The 17,748-nt window shown below is 49.4% G+C and overlaps 1 protein-coding gene across 1 annotated transcript; it reads left to right on the plus strand.

Moving 5' to 3' along the window:
• Positions 1–9,934: 9,934 nt before the first annotated feature.
• Positions 9,935–17,514, plus strand: SPINK4 (serine peptidase inhibitor Kazal type 4). Its single transcript, XM_045840038.1, has 4 exons — positions 9,935–10,051; positions 14,797–14,837; positions 15,981–16,093; positions 17,379–17,514. The coding sequence occupies exons 1-4, from the start codon at positions 9,991–9,993 to the stop codon at positions 17,422–17,424; spliced, it is 261 nt and encodes an 86-aa protein (XP_045695994.1). The 5' UTR covers positions 9,935–9,990; the 3' UTR covers positions 17,425–17,514.
• Positions 17,515–17,748: the final 234 nt, after the last annotated feature.

Raw genomic sequence — 17,748 nt, forward strand, 5'->3', positions numbered from 1 at the left:
TATAAGGACCATTTCTTCTGGCCTGCCTAAGTAGGCAAACTCCACAATTTTCCCATAGCAGCCCCCAGTGACAGGGACTGACAAGTTTTCAGTCATATGCTGAGCTCTTCAGGGGAAGGAAAGACCCTGTGGGAGGTTGGTGGTGTCTGCTCCATGACGGGCCTGGTCTGAGGAGGCCAAGAGTAGGGCAGGGTTAAAAAGATATCTCAGCTCCTAGATCTGGGAGACTCCACAGGCAGCAAGAGAGTCAGAACAGGATACAAAGCCCCCGTGGACCTTTGAGTGTATCTGATGGCCCAAGGGTTTGGCCCCTGAGGATGGCGGAAATCTCTGGCATGGTGAAAGCAAAAATGAGTAGCTCCCTGCCACGTAGGGATGTTTCTCAGGCTTTGCAGGAGGTGGCACTGCTGGGGAGGGAGTGGAGATCAACTACTCTAAAGGTTCCCTCCTCCACCAAACCAGTCCACAAGACCGTGACAGACGCCATAGATGAAACGGAAAAAGTCGGTGTTCGTTCTGCCTGACTCTACCAGAACCAATTAACAGAGACAAACATTGAATCTTTAGGGGCGCTATTTTCTGATGGATGGAGATCTGAGAAGATGGCGGGTTATGTACCCTCAAAAACCACCTTAATATGTCATCTCAAGCAGACCTTTTTATAAGGAGAAGAAAGGGTAGGTAAGGGGTTTGGGGAACAGGTTAGTTGGATGAGAGCTGTAGTCCAGGGGAGATTTTCCTAGCACTTCTTTGTTGGTCAATAATTCTTTATCTGCTCAGTGGATTGAGCACGGGCTGTGAACCAAAGTGTCACAGGTTCGATTCCCAGTCAGGCCACACACCTGGGTTGCAGGCCATGGCCCCCAGCAGCCACACATTGATGTTTCTCTCTCTTTCTCCCTCCCTTCCCTCTCTAAAAATAAATAAATAAAGTAAAATAAAGTAAAATAAAGAAATATTTGCTTAAAAAAATAATTCTTTATCTGCATCACAGGCGTTCCCTTCTTGGAACACAAGGGCTCAGATGCCATCTCCACAGCTTGCAGATGCCCTGGAGCACAAAGATTGAATTGCTTGCCCAGCTCCTGGAGTCCTGCATCCCAGTTCTTGGAATAATAGCTTTCCACATTCATTAATCCCTTAAGCCTATCAACTAAGGTTAAAATCTTTAACTCTTAAGTTCGCCTATCATAGCCACCCATGAGGAAGTGCTCTCTGTGTGCCAGAAGTTTGGTTACAGCACTTAAGAAAAAGTATCCCCTTAATTCTGTCAAGTAGTTTGTTATCCTGCTTTATAAAAGAGGAAACTAGTCCTCAGAGAGATTTAGGATTGCCCAAGGTCACACAGCTGGTAAGTGGCAGAGCCTGGATAAAAACAGGGGCAGGCCTGCTCCAGAGCCCTGCTTTTTCTATCTTGCCAGAGTCTCTCTTTAGCCTTGCCCCTCCTCAGAGGGACCCCAAATCCTTGTAGGGCCTTGGAATTGTAGAGAGGAAGGGATAGAGAAGAAGGGCTGGACAGCATCATGAGGATGCTGCTGTGACCCTCCCAGTGAGGGTCCATCCAAGGACCCCTTCTTGGCTGGAAAGGAAGAGGCGGACAGGATGGGCCCAGGCCACACCCCTCACAGAGGGAGGGCAGCAGGGGTCTGTGGGTAGTTTGCAGAGCTGGGCAAAAGGCAATCACCAGGGAGGGACAGATAGAGTCTGAGGCCTCACCTATCAACACTGAAGCATAGCAAATATTTATCAAGTGTCTTTGAGCCTAAGAACTGGACCCTCCCTCACTTATCTGGACCAACGCCCATGGGCTGCTGACAGCTCCTGTCTGGGAGTGAGCACAACTGTCTCCAGAAGGTGTGAACACCATGAAGGGCACACTGGACACAGAGAGGAGGGAAAAGTTTTGAGGACTCCCACGACCTGCACAGAAGCCTTTAGCCTTTAGGGTTCTTAGGTCCTACCTTTTGCCAGGCCACACAATCACTAACTGCATTATCCTGCTGCTTTCGCAACAACAGGTGCATGTGACCCCAGCCTGGCCAGTCATCGAAGCTCAAGCCTCTGGCCCTATTGGTGGGTCCAAGAGATGAGCACGTGACTTATCAGTCCAATCGGAATCTCCCCTTGGGCCTTTTGTACATTGAAGAGGGCTGTGGAGAAGCTCTCTCAGGTTTTTCTGTACACAAAGTTAGGGTGATGCAAGCCTGCTGCAATCTGACTGAGCGTAGTAAGCCTGGCTGTAGCAGGAGATGATAGGAATACATCTGGGACTGACTGTGACCTCAGGAGAGTGTGACAGCAGCCCCCAAAGAGACACACAGGGGTGGGATTTTGGGAACAAAGCTCTGGATCCTGTGAGCATGTTGCATGGCCCGTGGAGGTTGCTGCTAAGGATGCTGGATACCTTACCTGCCACCACTCCAATTCAGTGGACACTACAGCGTCAATTATGTATGACATGGACTGCATCCCCTGGAGATGAGCACACTGCACACAATCACCTGTGGTAGCCCTGCCACCGACAAGGAACTGAGAGGCTCAGAGGTGAAATGATGACTTGACCAAGTGTCACCACAAAGGGACGGAGCCGGGAGTGGTTCAACGCCTCTGGCTCACCAGTAGTGTGTGGGTTCTTGACTGTGCAGGGAAGATTTCACAACATGAGTCCAGGTGATTCTGAGAGTATGTTTATAAAAGCTCTGGACAGTGAAGCAAAGGAAGGGTGTTAGGGTAGAAGAAGCAACAGGGGAAAGCCTAGGCAGGGTTGTTTTGGCTCCTTAGAAACATTATAAGAACTGAGCCCAGGCAGGGCTGCTGTTAGCTCCCTGAAAAGTCAGAAAAAAAGGGGGCCTTGAAAATTAAAGAAACAAAACAAAAGCAAAAAGGGGAGGGCCTTGGAGACAGGTTCAGGGAGTTAGCCCAGGACGAGCCACTGCTGCCCAATGCTCTCCTGGTTGCAAGCCTCACGGGGACCCTGAAAGTTTAATATAAAGAAGAGCAAATCCAAGCCTGAGAGGGGAAAAGGTTGTAGGTATGCTCCAGAGAAAGCCAGCCGTAGGTCTTTTTCTTGAGGGTCCTTATCTGTTTTCTAAAGATGGGAATTTTAGGGAAGTTCTTAGGGGAGGATCTTAATAAAATATTTATCCACTTTATGCTGATGTGCCAAAATGAGATTTATTCCCCTGACGTCATCTTTCCTTGGGTGTGGTTTGCACAAATGGCACGAACTGGATTTCTGTTACCTATCTCCCCAAGGAGGGTGATATTTACTCTCTGGTTGCGGAGGAAAAGTGTAAATCATTTACTCTCAAGTGTCCTTGGTTAGGGAAGATAGGATTTTGAGGTTAACTAGGTGGCTGTAAACAGCTTGGCCGTTTAACAATCTGTCTTAGTTTCCTTAGTCCACTTGTTCCGGCTTGCTAATGTGTCTCCCGAGGTCCCACAGGCAGGGTCTCCAGGCTCCAGAGCCCAGAATCTGATGGCACCACGCTCTCCCCACTGACTCCTAAGGCACTGCCCAGGCCAGAGGGCGGCCAGCATTCTGCATGCCAACTGGCCCACACAAGCCTGGGCACTGTTACTCTGAGCAGCACTCTTATACCCAGGCAACTTCATGGTGGCTAATTGTCCCAGCCAAGGAAGCCCTGGGCTCCTGTCAGTGAATCCATCCTACAGGTGAGGGATTAGCATATGGGGAAGATTTTGTGACATCTGTGGCTTTTGTAGGACCAGCAACATTGACCCTTCTTCTGGTACTAGTGTGCTTTGGAGACCTACTTTCCGCCATGGAATACAATCTTTGTGGGACTGTCCGTGCAAATGTATTATCTCCCCTACCCAGGAAGTAGACACATGACTCTTGCTATGCTTTGGGGGCCCAATTCTTTCTTGGGCCTAGTTCTTCAGATCTTCATTTAACTTTTTGTGCAGCTCTGGCAGCAGGACCTGTTAGTGCCCCACCCACGTCTCCTCGACATTCACCTTTCCTGTGCATACCTGCACTTCCAACCACAACCCTTGAAGTCCTTTGGCTGACAGCTTTCTCTGGATACCCAGGGACACCAGAGAGGCAGGCCAGTAGTGCCAGGAGCTGAGGACCTCCCTCCAGAAGCTCTACGAGGGACTGATGGGAGTTGGTGGATATATACCCCAGCTCCCTCACCCCTCAGTGGGGACAGCTGAGATGTGTCCCACACAGTGTCCCAGCCATCCCTGGAAGGACTGCAGCCAGGCTTCCCACGATGGTAACCTCAGAAATGCACAGTATTGGTTCCCTTCCGTTCTCTGACTTACTTATTCTCACTTCCCTACCACTGCTTCCTGGGAGCACCTCCCAGAAAATTACTTGGAATCTAATACATCAAAGACTGCTCCTGAATGAGTTCAACCTAAGGCAACCACAGACTCTTCTGGAAAATTCCTATTCTGCTTAAATTGGCAAGACTCTGTTTCTGTTGCTGACAACCCATGAACTCTATCAGAGTTGGTAGTAGTCTGGCTGGTATCCCATTGCACCTGGCCATAATGACCTATGGTCATTTTTCTAGACCATCAGAGCTCTGGGAGGGGAGAAAGAGTATCTCATGAGCCTTTGTTCTAAGTTCTTTCATATGTAAGCCCAGAGGACTTGAGCTCTGAGCTATGCCTATGAATGGAACTGCTTGGATGACACATGGCCCCAGAATACCAGATCTCTGGTCATCCCAGGTCACTCCTAGGGTGAAGAATGGCCTAAGTAATCTTTCTAGTTAATGATGATCAAGCCAGGATTCCATGCACCGGGATAGAAGTTAGGTCCTAAAGCTGATGTCTTTGAGCCCTACAGATAGACTTGGGATGGCTTTTGGACTGAAGCATCACATCTAGATCTTGGAGAAGATGCTAGATTCTTGGGTTCCAATCAGATGGGCCAAAAACTAGAAAAATGTGGTCTTTGGAATAGAGTGCAGCCTCTGTTCTCATATGGACACAGCATACATAGACTAAGCGGTGACTGGACCTACTGGGCCAGCTGAAGCCCTGCCTGGTCCTCAAATCCAGCTGACTGAGAATCTGGAGTTGGGTGTCTTCCTGTCCTACAGTTGTATTCAGCACAAGATGTATTCGCATAGTCAACACATGCGGGCCGGTTCCTTTGCAGAGTACTGGGGTTACATGGTGAATCAGATGTCCTCTCACTCTCTCTCTCTAAGGAAGTGTGGGAGATATTCACATAAGCAAGAAAAAGTCACAGAGCATTACAGGTGCAGATAGGATAGATATCTGTACAGATGAGGGACCCCAAATGGGGAGGGCTCAGGTCTTAGGAAAAGAACCCAAAGGAGGTGATAGAGGGATATGCCAGGCAGAGGGTGCAGCACGAGCAAAGGCTGGGAGGCACAAAGTCCTGGTGAGTGGTTCTGTCTAATAGAGTGAAGGGTTAAGTGGCCAGAGATGAAGTTAGAGAGGCCAGCAAAGGCAGAGTCATAGAGGAATGTGTATGCCATGCCAAGGAGTTTGGTTTTCATCCTTGAGTCAACAGAGATTGAATAATTTTAATGGAATTGACCAATAATATAACACTTGAATAATATTAAGCAGAGGGATCATCAGTTATTTTTGCATTTCAGAGAGATTGCTCTGGAAGTGGAATGGAGGATGAATTTGAGGTGGTGAGACCTTAGACAGGGAGACAATAAGGGTAAGGAAGGAGAGAGCAATGTAGGAGGTGATGGATATGAGAGACAGAGAAGAGGTGAAATCAGTACGTCCTGAGCCCTGAACGAAGAAGTATGGGAGAAGTTCAGGGTGATACCCAGGGCACCTGGGTGATAGTGGTGCTGTCCACCCAGATCGGGGAACTGGGAGGTAGGGCATCTTTGGGTGGGTAAGTTGACTTTTGGACATATTGAGTAAGCATCTGTGAGTGTCCATAAACATCTCTATCACAATTCCTATCACTGCTCTATCCACAGCATTTTATAAATACCTGTTCAAGTGTCCATGTGTCCATGCCTCCTCCCCACCACTGTGAACTGCAAGCTCCTTGACCACAGGGATCTGTTTCTCACTCATCTCTATGGCCCCCAGGACCTGGCACACTGACTGGTACCCAACAGTAGGAGCTCAATAAGTGTCCATTGAATAACAGAGTGGGTATCCCCCTGGAGGAATGACTTCAGTCTTTTCCATCCCTGAGTCCTCCTTGTAGTCAGATCCCAAACAAATAGATGCTATCAGATTAGAGGGGTGCCCCTTCCACTCATTGCCATCATGGGGCCCTGCAGCCTTGGACCAGGCAGAATAGGAAGTATCCAGAACTGGGGCATGGAGTGTGGTGGCTGAGGAGCCCAGGACAGCACAGGCTGTGGAACTGGCTGTGCCTAGACCAGGCTTCCCCAGAGTGGGTGCCCACACCCGGGCTGCTCATAGCAAGCATATGGGCAGGTGGGGACACATATGGCTAGAGGAAGGGTGGAGCAGAATGTGGGCTGAGGGGCCAGGCATAGTCCAGGGGCAATCTGGCCATGTTGTCTCTGCCACCTGGGAGACCTAGGCCTGTTTGAGCCAAAAAAGGCCACTGTTCCCTCCTCCTATCAGTAGGGCTTATAACTCAGACCTAATGGATTCTGCATCATCCTTATCGAGGAGAAGCTGTATTTCTCAGAAGAAGTGGGCACCAGTCCAAGTCTCAGCAGGCAGCATGAGGGCTACTGGGTGAGGCTGGGGAATGTTGGCTTTGCCAGCTCATATGTCCCATCCTTCACTCTGACGTGGAGCCAGAGATGGAGGAATCACCTGCTCTCCTGCTCCAGCCCAGCTTTAGGGCGTCTCCGTTCTTACTGTATTGATCCTAGCACTCTGCCTACTTCTAGGAAGGATTGGGAAATCAAGGCACTTCCTTGGCACCACAGAGGCTGCGCACATCTCACGTCACACCCTCCTTCCCCGAGCCCTCACAGCTGCCCCGGGACTCGGGCTGGTGTTGGTGTGTAGCAGTGTGCCCACTTCTCAGATGGGAGCACATGGGCAGGCCCAGAGAGGGAAACGATGCGCCCAGATCACCCAAGTTGGTGGCTGGGCTGGGACCTGAGTCTGAGCTGGCCCTCACCTCCTGCTATTCAATTCCTTGTTCACTCTAGTCTAGACAGAATAGACTCTTTGATATTTGCTTCCTGAGCATGCCAGGCTTGTTCCCATCCCAGGGCCTTTGCACTTGCAGTTCTTCGGCTACGCAGACTCCTCCCCCAGGTCTCTGCAGGACTTGCTCCTTCCTGCTCATGCGTCACTATCTCAAAGAGCCGCCTCCTCCCCTTTTGCCATGTTCTCCCCTTCTACCACTTAATTTCTCTTCTACACTATATATGTGTTTATCTTATTTTTTCCTAAATATTTTAAAAGATTTTACTTGTTCATTTTTAGAGAGAGGAAGGGAGGGAGAAAGGAAGAGAATCATCAATGTGTGAGAGAGACACACCCCCAACTGGGGACCTGGCCTGCAACCCAGGCATGTGCCCTGACTGGGAATTGGGCTGGTAACCTTTCAGTTCACAGGCTAACAGTCCACTGAGCCACACTGGTCAGGGCTCATGTGTTTACTTTATATTTATTTGTTGTCTGTCACTAGAATGTAAGCTCCTTAAAGGCAGGGACCTATTCACAGCTGAATCTCTGGTGGCTAGAACAGTTCACAGAATAGAATAGACACAATAATATTTGTTGAAGCAATGAACGACCCCAGATCACCTCACTTTCTATCAAGAACTCTCTCCCTGTATTTCTCTCCACCCCAGAGAAGCCAGAGCAGGGGGAAAATAAGGGAGGGCTTGGCTCAGGCTAGAAGGAGGCAGCCTTGCCTCTTTGCCAGAGACACACCAGACACTCTGACCCAGGCCTGCCACCTGGGGTCTGGCATGTATCAGGGGCCTCTCTTGGGCTCTCACAGCATCCCAGAAGCATGGCGTCTCAGGGAAGCCAACCTCTTGTGTTCAAAGCCATCCAACAATGCAACTGGCAGGTAGGGAGCTCCTCGTGGCTGGAGGATGAGTGACTTCCTGGTGGGGCCTCTAGAGGAAGACCTGAGTAAAAGACAGGAGACAGGACCATGATGACCTTTCAAGTTCCCTTCTCTTTATCAGATAATGTTCTTGCTTTAGGACAGGAAATTATCATTAAATATTTGCTATGCCTGGCTACTAATGGGAAGACAGCTGCCACCTGCCTCTGAGGCATCTGATGGCCATGTAGGCTCCTGAGGGGCAGGAGGATCTCGAAGCTGAGTCATGGACCTCCGGCTGGGCTGGGCTGGGCTGCAGACCTGGGGCCTCTATTGGTGTGCAGGGGTGAATGCCTGGCTGGTGGGGGCGGGGGGATGCGCTCCCAAAGGGGGTATTCTTGAATAAGAATCCTTTCCATTGACTCATTTAACTATTCTCACAACTTATTTGTAAGCTTGAAATCTTTCTAAATAAAAAGGTTTTATTTTATTGTTTTAATTATTGACTTTAGAAAGAGAGAAGTGGGGAGAGACAGAGGAAAAGGGAGAGAGAGACAAGAGAGACATCAATTTGTTATTCTTATTCACAAATTCACTGGTTGATTCTTGGATGTGTCCTGATGACGATGACGATGACGGATTTAGCTCCCAACCTTGACACATTGGGACGATGCTCTAACCAAGTGAGCTACCCAACCACAGCTAATAAAAAGATTAAAAAAAACACTGACATTTTTATTCAAATATTTTTGAGAGAAACGCTGCTACTGTAGTTCTAAATTCTTCCCTGGGAAGTGAAATCTGCAAATGGAGCTGATAATCACTGATCTAAATGAATTAGAGAAATACACATGTAAATCTAATTTTGTTACTCTTTTTTTTAAAGATTTTATTTATTTATTTTTAGAGAGGGAAGGGTTGGAGAAAGAGAAAGAGAGAGAGAAACATCAATGTGCGTTTGCTGGGGGTCATGGCCTGCAACCCAGGTATGTGCCCTGACTGGGATCGAACCTGCAACACTTTGGTTCGCAGCCCGAGCTCAATCCACTGAGCTCAATCCACTGAGCTATGCCAGCCAGGGCTCTAATTTTGTTACTCTTTTAATAAATCAGAAATTCTTTGAAAGCAGACAACCAAATAGTTCATTCATATATATTACATAAATATGGTATAGTTTTAGATATTGATTCTTCTTCAAAAGAAAAATCTTCTTTTGCATTTAGTCCATTAAAATGCAAATGGACAAACAGTGTGTGCAAATCATGAGGACATTTTCCTTATAATATGTTTTATGTTGCCCTTTCCCCCTCTATCAGTTGTGCCTTCCTCATGATGAAAAAAGGGAGAAAAGCAAAAAGAAATAAAACATTTCTGTTTACCTCTATACCTCATTTCATACTCTGCAAACTATTTTCCCATCTACAGTCACCACTCTCATCCTCCCAGCAGCACTACGAGGCAGACAGGGCCAGAATTTTCACCCCCATTTTCTGCCTGGATACCCTGAGGCCCAGTTTAAAAAGTAGCTTTTCTGAGGTCACAGAATGGGTTGGGCGAGGCACAAGGAAAGGACTTCATCACTGCAGCCCCTTTCCTCTGCCTCCTGCCACCTTTCAGTTGCTGCTTTTTTTTTTTTTTCTGTCTTTCTGATCTGCCTTTTCTCTCTTTCTCTCTGTCTTCTGACTTGGTTTCTGTTTTTCTGTTTCTACTTCAATTTCCCTCTCCCTCTTGCTCCAGCCCTCAGACTGGCATTAGCTTTGCCAATTGTTCAAACACCTCCTCACTTTGAAAATCTGCCAGCCCCATAGTCCCACCCCACCACAGCACAGCATCTCTGCCCAGAGAGAAAGCTCCCTCCAGATGCCAGGGTGCAGAGATTACCTCTGGGCGATGCTCCTGGCCTCGCCATCTGGTCCCAGATAAGATAAGGGTAGGGATCAGCACTATAAATAGGCCTCCATTCTCCCCCTGGCCCAGGCTGCAGCTAGCTGAGCCCAGGACAGCTCAGGAGCAGCATGGCCGTCCGTCTGTGCATGGTTGCCCTAACCTTGGCTACCCTCCTCATTGTGGACAGGGGTGAGTTGGCAGAGCTAGCATTCTGTGGCTTGGCATATTGGTAGGTGAGCTGGCAGTAGGGGCAGAGGCTGGGCTTAGGGTACCCTGAGTCCTCAGTTTTCTGCATATGACTTCTTTCTTCACCCCTCCACCATGGGTGGGGAAAGCCCTGGACTAGGAGAAAGGAAATCTAGGTTCAATTCCTGACTCTGGCCAAGAATTACAAAAATCCTTTCCCCTCTTGGGCCTACATTTCTCCAGCTGTAAAGTAGGAGGTTGTTCTAGTTCAAGGCTGCACTGAGCAACTACTGGGCTAGAGATCAGGGAGGCAGAAAGGAGCAGGCCTATCATCTCTAAGATGATAGGAAAGTCTGCTGGCTGCAGGGTGGAGGGTCTTGAAAGAAGCCTGGCCTAGGTCCTCTGAGCTTTCAACTACTCTGGCAGGCTAGTGCTGCGGGACTTACAGCAGCCATGTGAGTGCATGGGAGCCCTGTTCCCAGGGGCATTTGCCCTGGATTGAACACGTGCAGCTGGAGTGGGGCCTCCTCAGGGCCTGGTCACCTCAGCATCCCCACACCTGCTGAGTATAAGGCATTGCTCTGGGCCTTTAAGACAGATCGGTGAGCAAAACAAAGAATGGACTTCCATGATGGAGCTTAAATCCAGTGGGGTGATGGTGGGGGGAATAGACAATAAACAAGATAGGTGTAATATAGGTCTAACATACTGTTAAACAGTATGTTAGAAGGTGATACAAGCTAAGGGAAAAAACATTGAGCAGGGTGATGGAGACTGGGAGGGGGTTGTAATGGTAAATCAGCAGAGTTTTCCCTCAGAGGCTAATGTTTGAACCAAGTTTGAAGGAGGTGAGGGAGTGTGCCATGTGAATATCTGGAAGAAGAAGGTTCCAGACAGAGGAAACAGGCAGTACAAAGGCCATGAGGTAGCATGCCTGGAGTGCTTGAGGTCCAGCAAGGAAGCCAGTTGCTGGGGAGTGAGAGGCAGGGTTCAGCGTGATGGGAGGGGAGATAATAGAGGCAACCAGCAATTACAGTGGGTACAGCCTTGAAGGCCAATGTGAATTGGCTTTTCCTCTGAGTGAAATGGGAGTCACTGAAGGGTTTTGAGTGAAGTTATATGGTAAAAGGATAGCTCTGGTTATTGCTGAGAACAGAGTAAAGGGGGAAACAGAGAGACTACTTAAGACCCACCTGGACAAAGCTATGATGTTACAGGACAAGGCCTGGCAGGACATCAAGGCCATTGACCTCATGGCTAGTCCCAATCCCATTTCCCAGCTGGGGACACAGACTCAGAGGCTGGGACCTCAGAGAATGGGTCTGGGCCTCTGGCCCAGCACAGCCTGCTTACTCCCAGCCTGGCTTCCTTTCCCTGAGGACTTCTCCTGCAGGGAACACTGAGGAGGCCTGCCCTGAAGACCCTTTCAGATTCCTGCCATGACTGAGTGAGGAGGGGATACCTTGGGCAGAGGTCAAGGGCAGCCTGGGGGTAAATACAACTCCTTCCCACATCCTCCAGGAAGAAACTCTTAATACCACAGGGTTCTGACGTCTTCCCCACAATGTACTCGGCATTGCCATGTGGGGGCATTGCCACATGGAGGTGAAGACAAGGGAGCCCCAAGGAGCTCAGGCCCATAGGATGGCAGGAATGGCCCACTGGGACAGCACATAGTGGCGTGGAAGAAGCTGATATGGTCTGAATGTTTGTGCCCCCCACCCCAAATTCATATGCTGAAGTGCTAACCCCCAAGGTGACAGTATTAGAAGGTAGGTCCTGTGGTCGGAGCTCTTCTGAATCAGATTAGTACCCTTCTAAAATAAGAGACTCCCGAGGGCTCCCTAGATCATTCCACTACTGAGAACACAGTCAAAAGCCACGGGCTATGAACCAGGGAGAGGGCCCTTACCAGGCACCAAATCTGCTGGTGCCATGATCTTGAACTTCCTGCCTCCAGCACTGTGAGAAATGTTTGCTTTTTTATTGTTAATTAAAAAAAATTTGTTAATCAATGTATTTGAGCCAAACTGACAACATAGGCTGGGGAGCAAGGTCTCAAATGCTCCCCAGTGTTTGTTTTTTACAAGCCACCTAGTATGTGGTGTTTTTGCCAGAGCAGCCCAAACAAACTAAACAGACGCCTGAATCCAGGCCTGCTCAGGACACTCTGGGGGACATGAGGGAAGGCTTCTCTGGAACGTACATCTGAGCCTTGAAAAAAGGCTATGTATGAGTCAATAGGAGGAGAAGGGGAATAAGGACATTTCGGGCAGAGGGAACAACAGGAGCCAAAGTAGAGCCTGTCCCAGGATGAGCAGGCTGAGAGGCATAGCTGGGGTGCAGGGACAGGGAGTGGGGGGACTGCGAAGTGAGCCCGGGATGAAGCGTGGCAGCAGCTCCTGCAGTGTGCTAAGCATGAAAGGAAGGAGCTTAGTGACCATGACAGGCAGCCATGGAAGGGCTTCATAGTTTTTAATGCATTTTTTTGTCCCGTAACAGTTACCATGAAATGCACAATTTTTACCTCTCAATTAATTTTATTCCATGATTTGTTTTCTTTTATTTCTTTTTCTTTTTTTCTGAGTCCAGCCTCAAGAAGCTTGCTTTTCTGATAGTGGCTCTGAGGAAGGTCTGTGAGGCAGTGCCAGGCTTGTTCAAGAAGCAGAATCAAGAAAGACAGGTGCCTTTGAAGGGCATGTCTTCCTGTGAGCTCCGACTCCGTTCCTCACCCATCTCTGTCAGACTCACTCCCTCTGAGCTCCAGCATGGGGACAGCAGCTTGAAAGGCACCAGTAATATACTGGGAGGAACTGAAGTGTCTGGCATCAAGGCGAGCAGAGGCCATTGTCCCTTTGCTGAGCCCTGCCCCCACAGAACCACAGAGCCGGTAGGGGTAGGCTGATATTACATCTGAGACTCTCAAGCCAGCTAACACAGCCTGTCCTGCCCAGGAGATTATTATTCAATGATTTTTGACACTGCATGTAACTGTATAACCCAGACCCCTATCAATATACAGGAAATTTCTATCTGTCAAAAAAAATAAAAGAGAAATTTCCACATCAGTCAATCCCCAACCCCACCCTATCCCTAGAGGCAACAACCACTGTTCTTTATTTTACCATAGATTATTCTAGAATGTCAAAGTTTCCTTTACCTTTAGGCTGCTGTTGACCTTGGCCCAAGGTGCCCCATCCACACAGTATGTAGTCTTTTGTATTTGGCTTCTTTGGCTCAGCATGTTTTGGGGATTCAGTTGTTTGCTCATTTTTATTGCTAAGTTGTATCCCACTGTATGTGTGTATCATAGTTTATCCATTCTCCTCTCAAAGGACATTTGATCATTTCTAGTTTTGGCAATTACGATCTGGAAGGGTCTTGGGGTAGTGTGGAGACAAGGCTAGACTTGCACTTAGATGCCCCAAAGCAGGCTTGAAGAACATACCACAGGTTACTTAGTCTCAACTCCCTTTCCCCTCTCTGCCTTGGAAACCTCTTGTAAGAGCATTCCCAAGAGAAGGTGAAACCACAGGGCTTTGTACACCTCTAGTGATGGAGAACTCCCCACTTCCAGATGGCCTCCTTCACTGAGGCATAGCTGTCATTGACAGAACATTCTGGAACCCCACCTGCCTCCCTGAATCCTCCTTGTATGGATGGGCTCTATCCTAGGAGGCTGAGAAGAGCTCATCTCTCCCTTGGCCTCAAGACAGTCCCTAGAAATTTGAGGAAGCATCCTGCCCTTCTCCAGTTTACATAGACACCTTTCCTTCCACCTGTGGGGTTACGACATGGCTCCTGCCCCCTCATCCACCCATCATACTGGCCAGTCACAGCAACATTTGCTCGGGTCCTGTAAGCAATTCATCCAGAACTTGAGGGGCCATGGGGCACACCCATGTGTGTGGAAAGAGCCAGGTTGGGGAGTGACAGACCTGTGTGCAAATCCCAGCTCTGCACCTTAACAAAACTGCGTTACTTTACCTCTGAACCTCCCTTATAGGTTAGTTGAGCTCCCCAGGAAACAGACTCAGATCTGCATGCAGTTTATAGGGGAGTACCCATGGGGGTAACGCCCATGAGGGAAGAGGGAAATTGACTGCAATGCAGTGCAACAGAGGCCTCTAATGATCCTGCAGGGAACTTTGGAGCTGGGGAGGCCCTTCAGCATGGTTCTGAACAGAGATGAGGGGTTCGGGCATTGTACCTGGGTAGGGGACGTGACCTTGAGTGAGGAAACTCCATTCCCTGAAGGTAATTCCTAGGGAGGGTCTTCCTATGAGTGACCAATGCTCTTGGCAGCTGAGGAAATGGTTGCCTCAGCCCTGCGGGTGGGATCTAGGTGGCCAACCACAGCATCCACCGCCAGCCCCCTTCCTCCCCATTGCATACTAGTGAGAGAGGTGTGAAGAGCAGTAAGATCATGTATTCTCCATGCTTGACACATGCAAACGAACTGTTATTTTTATTATTACATGGGACGCAATTTCACTGGAATTTGACTAAGGAACAGGCTGGACTGTTCCTAATTCTGGACTTCCCATCTCTGTTCATGTAACCCCAGGTCACATCAGCTTTCTGGGGAGCCCCATTGCCTGGTTACTTACTACCTTTCCTCGAAGAATTTGAGATTGGATAGTGGCTGGAACAGGTCCTTGGAAGAAGTGCATCTGAACAGGTCCTCAGATGCTTAGACCTGGGGCCTAGAGTTGATATCCCCTAATTCTTGCTGTTTTGCCTTTCAGAAGTGCCAGTGTCGGCAGAAGAGCTTGTCTTCTCCAGAATGGTAAGGCAGCTGCTTGCAGTTCTGGCCCTTCCTCTGCAGAGGGGAGCCCTCCCATCCACGCTAGAAAACTAGCGTTTTTTCTTTTACACCCCTGCTCAGATAACCCCCATGGCTCCTTGGTGACCAGGATGGTCTCCTGAGCCTGTATGTTCCCCAGGTCAGCCCTTCCAGGCTGAGCAGGTCCAGCCCCTTCGACAAAGCCCCAAACCAGGCATCAAAGCCCTCGAGAGATCTGCCCCGATCTGATCTCCAAGGCCCCTGCCAGCAGTGAGATCCCTCTGCCCAGGCGCAGCAGGATCAGGTGCACTCTCTGCTTTGTATGGTGTAGACCGACAGGCCGCAGGGTTCAGGCCAAAGAGGTGACCCTGGCACACTGAATGGCCCTGTGGGGATGCCAGCCTCCCCCAACCACACCCCATCATCTATCCCTTGGCTCTGATGCATAGACACCAAGTTGTCCTTGAACCCTGATCCCACCTTGGCCATGGGCCTGATGTTCCCAGTGATCCCAAGGCAGTGGTGTTGGCCTCCTTGAGACCCTCAACCCTCCCCTCACATAGATAATGAGAGGCTTCCCATCCAGCAGCCTCGGCATCTTCACTGTCACCCATAAGAATCCAGCCCCACTTGTTTAATGCCTGAAACCCTTTCAGACTGAGCCTCAGTGAAGTCCCAAGCCCTGTCTTTTTCTCCAGCCTTCCCACACCAGGGACCAGATAGGTCTTGCAGGCTAAGGTGAGCTCAGGAGCCCCAGGGGAGGAGGGGCCTCCTGGGAACGATGGGTGATTCTATCTCCTGGGGTCCGCAAAGGAGCCAGCAGCAGAGGTTCCAGTGAGCTCCCCTGAGGAGTATGTGAACACATCCCCAGGATCTGGAGGGCACATACTCACTCCACACACATAAATACAGGCACAGGTACACACTGATGTACACATAGCCACAGCCACACACGATTAAAGGTGCACACACAAGCAATCACGCCAAGGGGCCCTGAGTGGTTGGTTTCATGCTCACTGGATCCCCACTGGGGCCTTCTTGAATCTGACTCCTGCTAGAGGCCCCTCCGGCTCCAAACAGAGCCCCTGGGTTCCTGCTCACTGCCTCTGAATCCCTGTGCCCTCCCTCCCGTCTGCTCTTTCACAGCCCATCTGTGATCATATGAAGGAATCTCCAAAATGTCCCCAGACACTCAACCCGGTCTGCGGCACTGACAGGATCACGTATGACAATGAATGCCAGCTTTGCTTAGTCCGGATGTAAGTTCACTCCCCACTTTCCCTGTGCTTGCTTGTGTGGGTCCCATCTCTGCGACCTACATGTCTGAAAGGAACAAAACTTGACCTGCTTCCTCCTTCACACACACTTGACCTGAGTAGAATCCTCAGTATTTGCCCCTAAGAGAATGGGCACAAGTGTAGTTCACACACATGGTTTTAAGCAGAAGGCTCAGCTTGTGGGGGGTTGGAAGTGAGTGCAAGAACCCTGGGTTCTTTTCCTTGTTCTGACCCAACTGACTAAGTGACCTCATTTGTTCATTTATTCATCCAGCCAACAATTATTTATTGAGCGCCTACTATGTGCTAGGCACTAGGGATACATAATAAGCTCGACAGCATGACTGGCCTCCTGGGGCATACAGTTGGTCTAAGGTGGGAGCCAAGGTGATGGGTAGCCAACTGCAGCCTAGCATGCTGCAGTATCAGATGGGTGTGCACTGGGTTTTGTGGGTACAGGGCAAGGGCAGGGAACACTTCCCAGCTCCGAAGGAGGAGAATCAGCTAGGAAAATGAAGAAATAAGGGAAGGTAAATCCAAGTGGAGAAATGAGTTTGAAAAGTTCTAGAAGAGAAAGTTTGTATATGAGGAAATACAAGTCAGATATGCTGGAGTATAAAGTTTAATAGGATATTTTTTTAAAAGGATAATAGGGGAAAAGCAAGAAACGAGTGTAGAGAGGTAGGCAGGACAAAAACATGACCTTGATATATCTGATCACCCTTTTGCTCTCACGTCTTCAGTAAAAAAGACCCTTGAGCAGGCCAAAGCTAAGTGAGATCATGGAAGAGAAGAAAGCCTTTGGAAGCTACAATGCTCTAGACAGACATGCAGGAGAGCAGCAGGACAGGCCTAACTTAGAAAATGCTGGTTTTTGACTTGTAGGTTGGGGCGGTTGGTGGTGCCATATGTCAGGATGAGGGGGCGTAGCAGGTTGGTGGGATGGCGATGTCTGTGGACAGCTGAGCCTCTGGGACGTCCCAGTGGAGATGTGGCTGGAGTTTAGGACCGAAGTCTGGGCCAGTAATAGATTTGCAGCCAGCAAATGCTGCAAACCCTAGCAAGCTGAAATCTCCCAGGGGAGGGTGTGCAAGAGGGAAAAGCTGTAAAAAGATGTGCCCAGGCACCCCTGGGGTCTGCCTTGCACCATACACTGAGTGGGTGGGGAGGGCTCAGCAGGGTGTTTGGATGGACTGTGCCAAGGTCCCTGAAGGGTACATTACAGTTCCCGAGGAGGTGGCCTCATTCCTGTCTCCTGTGATTCTAGAAAAACCAAACAGGACATCCAGATCATGAAGGATGGCAAATGCTGATCCCACAGGAACCTAAGCCATGAAGCTTCAGGCTGGAGAACAGTGGTGGGAGTGGAAAGGATGTGACATGAAATAAAAGATCCAGCCCAACCCGGTCAAGTGGGCCAGTATCTTTGGGGACTCTGGGGAGGTGGTTGTGGAGGCGGTATGTTGGAACTGGCCCCATCCTCCTTACTCTGAATTAATATCCTCTCCGTCACTCCAGTGCTCAACTCTGTCACACGTCCCCCTAGAGATCCCAGGTATTTTTTTCCTTTCTGAGGTCAGGGTTCTAAGAGGCCAGCCCCTGGTCTTAGGACTCTCTCTGCCCAGTGCTCTTGTGTG

Source organism: Phyllostomus hastatus, unplaced genomic scaffold (assembly GCF_019186645.2).
Source record: "Phyllostomus hastatus isolate PE091 unplaced genomic scaffold, TTU_PhHast_1.1 phas_contig_34, whole genome shotgun sequence".
NCBI lineage: Eukaryota > Metazoa > Chordata > Mammalia > Chiroptera > Phyllostomidae > Phyllostomus > Phyllostomus hastatus.

What these genes read in the sequence shown, in the direction of transcription:
- SPINK4 (XM_045840038.1), top strand. Translation starts at nt 9,991, where the DNA reads ATGGCCGTCCGTCTGTGCATGGTTGCCCTAACCTTGGCTACCCTCCTC. An exon ending in CCTCCTCATTGTGGACAGGG is followed by an intron (nt 10,052 to 14,796) that starts GTGAGTTGGCAG and finishes TTTGCCTTTCAG; the next exon opens with AAGTGCCAGTGTCGGCAGAA. An exon ending in CAGCTTTGCTTAGTCCGGAT is followed by an intron (nt 16,094 to 17,378) that starts GTAAGTTCACTC and finishes CTGTGATTCTAG; the next exon opens with AAAAACCAAACAGGACATCC.